At 34.9% G+C, this 7,063-nt stretch overlaps 2 protein-coding genes across 4 annotated transcripts in view; both read left to right on the top strand.

Annotated features, from left to right (window-relative positions):
• Nucleotides 1-754: 754 nt before the first annotated feature.
• LOC102581790 (uncharacterized membrane protein At3g27390) lies at nt 755-5,347 on the top strand. Of its 3 annotated transcripts, XM_015313530.1 has the most exons (11): nt 755-977; nt 1,832-1,940; nt 2,049-2,241; nt 3,043-3,179; nt 3,271-3,559; nt 3,688-3,794; nt 3,928-4,090; nt 4,174-4,369; nt 4,463-4,703; nt 4,851-5,103; nt 5,233-5,347. In XM_015313530.1, the coding sequence occupies exons 1-10, from the start codon at nt 884-886 to the stop codon at nt 5,089-5,091; spliced, it is 1,770 nt and encodes a 589-aa protein (XP_015169016.1). In that variant the 5' UTR covers nt 755-883; the 3' UTR covers nt 5,092-5,103; nt 5,233-5,347. The 3 variants fall into 3 exon arrangements, with proteins under 3 accessions (XP_015169016.1, XP_006357684.1, XP_015169017.1); XM_006357622.2 differs by having other exon boundaries at nt 4,851-5,347; XM_015313531.1 differs by lacking the exon at nt 3,043-3,179 and having other exon boundaries at nt 3,692-3,794; nt 4,851-5,347.
• A 1,535-nt stretch (nt 5,348-6,882) lies between these two features.
• Nucleotides 6,883-7,063, top strand: part of LOC102581463 (uncharacterized) — a 4,433-nt gene continuing 4,252 nt past the window's right edge. Inside the window, exon 1 of the mRNA XM_006357621.2 lies at nt 6,883-7,024. Coding sequence (XP_006357683.1) covers nt 6,918-7,024 — 107 coding nt within the window. The 5' untranslated portion in view covers nt 6,883-6,917. The remainder of the gene's footprint in view (nt 7,025-7,063) is intronic.

The following is a 7,063-nucleotide window of genomic DNA, read 5'->3' as shown; positions in this document are numbered from 1 at the left end:
CACACTTCTCCAAAGCAAAATATGGCTTCATAACCTCTTGTTTTACATTGATCTAACCATTTGGCTGTTAATTAAGTCAAACAAAAATAATTTACTTGGTTCGATTGTTATTAGTTTTGGTTTGATTACAATTATTCGATTATTGATCAAATATCAAATTTCAAAAAGAAAGAATTGTCTTTGTGCCATTTTGAATTTTATATTTCTTATACACCAAAACTCCAATTATATTTAACTTCATAATATCATTTAATCTTGTGCCATTTTGAATCTTATAATTCTTATATACCATTCATAGTGTCATTTAATCGCGTGCCATTTGTCGAAATTCAGACAACTAATCAACTGAGCTATTACGATTTTCTATTAGTTAAGTAATCAAATATGCATATATAATTGCTGTATTATTTTGACCTACTAATTTAGTGATAAAAAAAATCACTTTATACATATACTGATATAGCCAATTCTATTTATGTATGTGTATGTATTATTATTTTTTTTAAATCATACAAATTTGTGAATGGAAAACGAAAAATGAAAATATGGAACATAATTAAGACAAAAACGACAAACACAAGGACGCTTGATGATTTGCGTGATGTGTCACAATATCTAACTTCCTTCACGCCCTTCGAGGTGTCTAACTTTCTTCCACGTGTCAGCCTTGCCACAATCTTCTGCCACGTTACGGCTCCCCCCACATAACGGCTCTGTTCTCTCTTCTTCTTTCTGTCTCTTTTTCCTGCAATTTTCACTTTTTTTTCCTCTTTCTCTCTGCACCTTTAAGAATATTCTTTGTATAAATAAAATTAATTTGGACATGGGTTCTTGATTTTGATCAACTTCATTGAACCATAATAGTGAAGGTTTTTGTTTTTTGATGGAAGTACCAGTAGGGTTCTTGGCTAAGCTTTGGAGCTTTATATCTTTTCTTCCTTTCTTCTTCTTGCTCTTCCTTCTTGGTCTTCTCAAAGGTTGGTGTACTACTAGTAACCCCTTTTCATTTTAACACATATTTGCACTGAATTTGTACATATTACACAGAGTAGTAGTATGTTAGTATGTTTTGTTTAGAGGCTAATCAAGGCTTTAAACTCTTAGGGGTCGTTTGGTAGAGTGTATTGGAGAAAATAATGCTTACATTAGCTTGATGTATACACTCGTGTATTGAGGAGTATAGGACTAATACCATCTATTTCTATGCATTAGTAATGCAATGGGTTCTAATGCATGATTTGACATTATTAAAGACACAATTGCCCTCAAAAACTTTTTTTACATCATTTCAATTATATTTGTGGAGGGTATTTTTGTAAATAAATATTTTTTCTAAAAAATTATGTAATGCATAATATTTTTAGTACACCAAACCAAACATTGCATTAAAAAAATTTCATCATAACTAATGCAAGCATTACTAATACACTATATTTTGCATTATTCTTATACACTCTACCAAACGATCCCTTAAAGATTCAACCTTTAAGGTTTTACCACTAAGTTACCTTGTGAAATTTTGCAGAATTAATGTTTGTTGAAAGTTTAATTGACATGTTGCTGTGTTTTGGTGTAGAGTATGTTGGGTTCAATTTTAAGGATTAAATGCACCTTTATATTACTTCAAGTTTATGAAAGTGAAAATGAGGTTTTGGGTGTTGTTCAGATTTCCATAGCAATGATTTTCAAATGAAGTGGAAAAAATGAAAAATTCTCATGGCTAAATGGGTTTTTAAGTCTGTCTTTGTTTGTTTTCTTGATCTTAGCACACTTTTGAAGATGGATATTAAATGTTGTGAAATATTGACAAGTTTGATATTTGTCTGGACAGGATTAGTAATTGGCCCCGTTGTGACTGTCCTCATATCAGTTGGGAATTCAGCAGTTGTAATTGGGCTATGGCCTGCACATTTAATCTGGACTTACTATTGTGTAGCAAAGTATGTGTTTTCTTGCCAATGTTCTTGTTGTATGGGTTATTATAGTACAGAATATCCATATACTGTGTATCTGATATAGAAGCTATTGTGCATTGTTTCACATTTCAGAAGCAAGAGACTTGGATGGGTTTTGAAGATTGCATTACTGGTTTCATTGCCAGTTCCTCTGATTCTTTGGCCCATAGTAGCCATTATTGGGAGTCTTCTAGGTGGGATAGGGTACGGTTTTTTCGCTCCTTTGATAGCAACTTTCGAGGCTATTGGAGAGAGTATCACTTGCAAGATCTATCACTGCTTCACGGTGAGTCTTCGTCTCCACAATGATAAGTAGATGAATTGCTCTTAGTCACATTGTTAGATGAGACATTGATCCTTATAGTTAACAGATGGGTCATTTCATTTTCTTGATATGCTGAACATTTGTCACGAGCTTTTGCTAGCTGGCTTCATAATTATTCATGCTTTATCTAGGAACTTGATTGGAAAATATAAATTTCCAGGACATATGATGGCGTAATTCATCTGTTTATTTAGTTTTCTTCTGGATGTTGGCCTTTGCTAAAGTAGCCAGAACATCCAAGTGTTCTGAGTGCCACTAGCTTTTCTAGCTGATCAAGTACTTCTCTGTTATCATTTTCCTTAAAAATGGAAGGGAGAACATACTCTTGCTTATAACCTTCATTCATCTTGCTTTTGTAGTCGTTTCCTTTTTCCTTATGAATTTCTCTCAAGTTTGTTTATGCTTTATATTGGCGGATTTTTGTAACTGATCACTTATTTATAGTTATATAGAGTTAATTGCTCATGAAAAGATCCAAAGACTTCTAGCTCTTCAATAGAATAACATGTGCATGAAATTTACCTATAAAAAAAAGCCCCCAAGGCCTAGCTCGAGTGGCAAAAGGTGGAGGATTTGTGGCTTAGGTCGCAGGTTCAAGCCACGGATTTCTCGGTTATCAAAAAAATAAAAATTTACCTATAAAAAAAGAGCATATATATGTGCTTTTATGTGTGTTTGTATGTATAAATTTGAGTTCTTCTGTTCGTTCAAATGTAATCATGTATTTTACATGCCAAAGATTATAGTTGATAAAATTATCAGGATGGTTGTATTTCCACTCTTAAAAGGAGCTGCACGGTAGTTCGAGACTTTACAGACTTTTGCTTCCACTCTTATTTTTCTTATATGGACGAGCTTTCTGAGGAAATATATCCAGATGAGAAACCAATAGAAGTGAAGTGAGTGATATCTGAACCTCTTTTTAAAAAACATTAGACACAGATGGTAGATTACAGTGTACCATATTTTCATTATCGTGCTGTGTCCTAGGTTGTCAAAGCTGCCAAGTTGCATTTTGGTTTCTCTGCTTGCGATTCCAGTGGATGTCCCTCTTATTACAGCTCTTGCTCTTTGGAAGAGCCCATTCATGCTGTTCAGGGGCTGGAAGAGGCTACTAGAAGACTTAATTGGGAGAGAAGGCCCATTTCTGGAGACTGTTTGTGTACCTTTTGCTGGCCTTGCAATCTTTTTGTGGCCTTTAGCTGTTGTTGGATCCGTGGTAGCGTCCTTCTTTTCAAGTTTTGCTCTTGCACTTTACAGCGGGGTTGTGGTTCATCAGGTCTATATGCTCTCCTCCTTCCTCTGTTTTACTAAGTAATCATATGAGCCAGCTTTGAAGTTTGAGAGGCACTATGTCTCATTTAGAACGTTGTCTGATTCTTACTGAAGTGACACGAGTTTTGCTAGGAAGACTCGTTTCGCATGGGACTTGCATACATCCTAGCAGCCGTTTCCATATTTGACGAATACACAAACGACCTACTTGACATGAGGGAAGGGTCATGCTTCATGAGGTATTGACAGCATAGTGTAGTCCGCCAACGCTAGTTTATTACATTTATGATCTGAAAGAAATCGACCTATTTATCAATGTTATGAAATAACTTGATGATGCCATCAATAATGTTGAATTCTTCCGGCAGCCAGGCCTAAATATAGAAGAAATATGATCTCCTCTGGAGGCCTTGACAGTAAGAAGTTAATTGAGCAGAGGAAGGAAAAAGAAAAAGAAGGATCACGCAGTTTGAAGCTTGTTTCGCATGGATCACGAACGCTGAAACAGGCAATCCAACAATATACGCCCATGCAGGTAGGTATATAAGTCCATATGTGTAATCACTTCAGCCCACTTAAGTTCTTTATGTTTTTAACCCAAATGTAACTCTGCGGCAGGTATGGGGTTGGCTCTTTAAATCCTGTGAGGTCAATGGCAGAATACTCCTGCGTGAAGGCTTTATAGATGTCAAAGATATTGAGGAATGTATTGTCAAGGGGGACTGTAAGAAGTTAGGTATCAAATTGCCTGCTTGGTCCATTCTACAGTGTCTGCTTGCATCCGCACAGTCCGACTCTCTGGGCCTACTAATTTGTATGTCTTTTCTCAAACTGCCTTTTTCTCTTCCTTGTCTTCCGCCTATGTATTAGCTTTAGGAAGAAGTAATGTCTCACATGCTCTATACAGCTGATGAAGTGGAACTGACAAAGTCTAACTGGCCAAAGGATAAAGTGTTTGAGTGGTTCCTTGCGCCTCTCTTAGTCATTAAGGAGCAAATAAAAACACTACAATTAGGAGAAGATGAGGAAATTAGTCTGAGGAAGTTGATAATGTGTTACAAAAATGAAAGGCCAGAGGAATGGGACAACACCGGATTTCCATCCACCGATACTGTGAGGAGAGCACAGTTGCAAGCTGTTATTAGGAGGTAAGTTTATATTTATGAAATGCTATACGAACTTGTAACATTTTGCAATCATAATATAATAACTATTGCTTCCATGGAAAAACTTGTACACCTAATTTTTATTGAAATCTAGAGTGAGGATTGAACAATGCCTTTACAAACCAACAGGTTGCAGGGCATTGTTGGTTCATTTTCTCGGGTACCGACATTCAGAAGACGCTTCAAGAATTTGGTGAAGGTGTTGTATTTGGAAGCAATCCAGACTGGTCTTATTGCCGAAACTGATGGTGGAAGCTCAAAAGCTGGAAATAGAAATAGGCATCAACGTGTAAAGGGGGATAAGAACAATACAGATGATGACGGAGAGCAAAACGAGCAAAGCAGCCGAGATGGTGATAGTATTGTGTGACCATTCCTGTAGGTAAGATCATGTAATCTCTGTAGTACTTAGGCAGGTATTAGCCGAGAATCGAGATGGTGATAGTATCGCGTACATTTTCGATATTGAATGAGCTACCTTTTGTTTTAGCTTCTGTATTTTCTGGTGTAGGAACCATAGTAAATGCAGTTTGGCTCTGAGGAGTTGATTTCATTTACCGACTGAAGTCATAAAGCAATTGTTGTAAACTAACATGCATCTATGAATTAGCCTTTTGTACGTGTTATCGATTGGTTATTGATTTGTAACGATTTGGTTATCGGTTTAACCAATAAAAAATAATGTCTTTTTGGAACCTACTTGAATACTTTTCCTCTCTGTTCTTATTTCTATTTATTAATAAATTAATATTCAATTTCTTCACTTAAGAGAACCACTAAGCTAAATTAACTGTTTTTGACTTTTATATTAATCACTATTAAGTAAATGATTTTCGTATTATAGGTTATTGGTTTGTAACGATTTAGTTATTAGTTTAGTCATTAAGTAAACTCTAAAAGTTAATAATTGAACAAATAGACCAATATAACAAAGTACAAAATTATTTTAAAATTGTTATATCAATAACGAAATCCAATAAATCAATAATATTTTTTTTCGATTTCGGCGGCAAAATCAAACCAAAATTACAGGGAGCAAACAGGGAAGAAGAAAGGAACATATTGTGGAGAGCAAAATAAGGAAGAGAAGTAGAAAAACAGTCATGAAAGGTGACGAAGAAGGAGCGCGAGAAAGAAAAATGAAACAATTCTTCAGTTTCGAAATTCAAATTTTAAAGTTCAACCTATCGCAAATGTAAACCGTTTGAACGAATAATATATCGAAAAGTTTGAAACATTGAAAGGAGTTCATATCTAAAATTTGTGTAGAGGAGATTTAAGTTTGTCGAAAAGAAATGAACTCGTTAAGAAAGATGAATTGTTGCAATGTAGATATAAATGTATATACATATTTGATATGTAGTTATATACATAATTACATATTATTTGTAGAGAGAAGTATTGAAAACACCCTTAAACTAGATGTAAATTATTAGTTTCATCCTGAATAATTGACAACATTGAAAACACCACTCTATTTGACTAACTAAATTTAGATACACCCTCGATATGTCACATGACACAATAAATGATTTCAAACTCTTGTAGAAGCACAAACTCTTAATAATAAAAAAAAACAAGAGAAGTGTTGAAAACACCTCTAAATTTGACGGGAATTTAGGGGTGTATTTTAGTTCAATTAGTCAAGTAAATGAGTGTTTTTAAGGTTGTTAATAGTTCGAGAATGAAATCAATAATCCGCGCCAAATTTAGGGATTTTTCAATACTTCTCTCTTATTTATATAATATACATTTTTGTCTACTGTTACTTACACTTTGTTTGGATGGTTGTTACACATTGTTTTATAATGTATCGTATTGTATCGTACTGTATTGTTATGAATACAATATTTGGATATATTATATCATTTCTTCATTTTTACGTGATGTCACACATTCATAATTTGAGTGATAAGCCTACAAGAAAAGTAAATAAAATGAGAAGAAAATATTAAGGTAACGACGCGATTACACCAACTCAGTCGTTACATATAGTAGGTCTTTTCGTTATTACGTGATGATGAATTTAAATGATACGATATAATAGAATCTAAGTAACAACCATCCAAACAAGGTGTTAAGTGCTCCATGGATCTTTCTTGAGCCCGAATTGAAGTACCAAACGACCCGAAATGTTTCCAGTACTATAAACAGGCGAATTAGGGCATTCCATTTCATTGCATTGCAGAAGAAGAAATGAAGGTGGCCCCAAAAGTAATACTGCTCTTCAGAGATCCAACGGGCTTCGGCATCGCCATCTTCGAAGCTCTTCAACCAAACCCTAAATCCAACCTTCAAAAACGGTAAGCAGCACCTCCTCTCTCCCCCCCCCCCCCCCCTCT

This window comes from Solanum tuberosum, unplaced genomic scaffold (assembly GCF_000226075.1).
Source record: "Solanum tuberosum cultivar DM 1-3 516 R44 unplaced genomic scaffold, SolTub_3.0 scf00251, whole genome shotgun sequence".
In the NCBI taxonomy this organism is placed as follows: domain Eukaryota; kingdom Viridiplantae; phylum Streptophyta; class Magnoliopsida; order Solanales; family Solanaceae; genus Solanum; species Solanum tuberosum.
The sequence above is the reverse complement of the archived record's forward strand: the minus strand, read 5'-3'. Positions and strand labels throughout refer to the sequence as shown.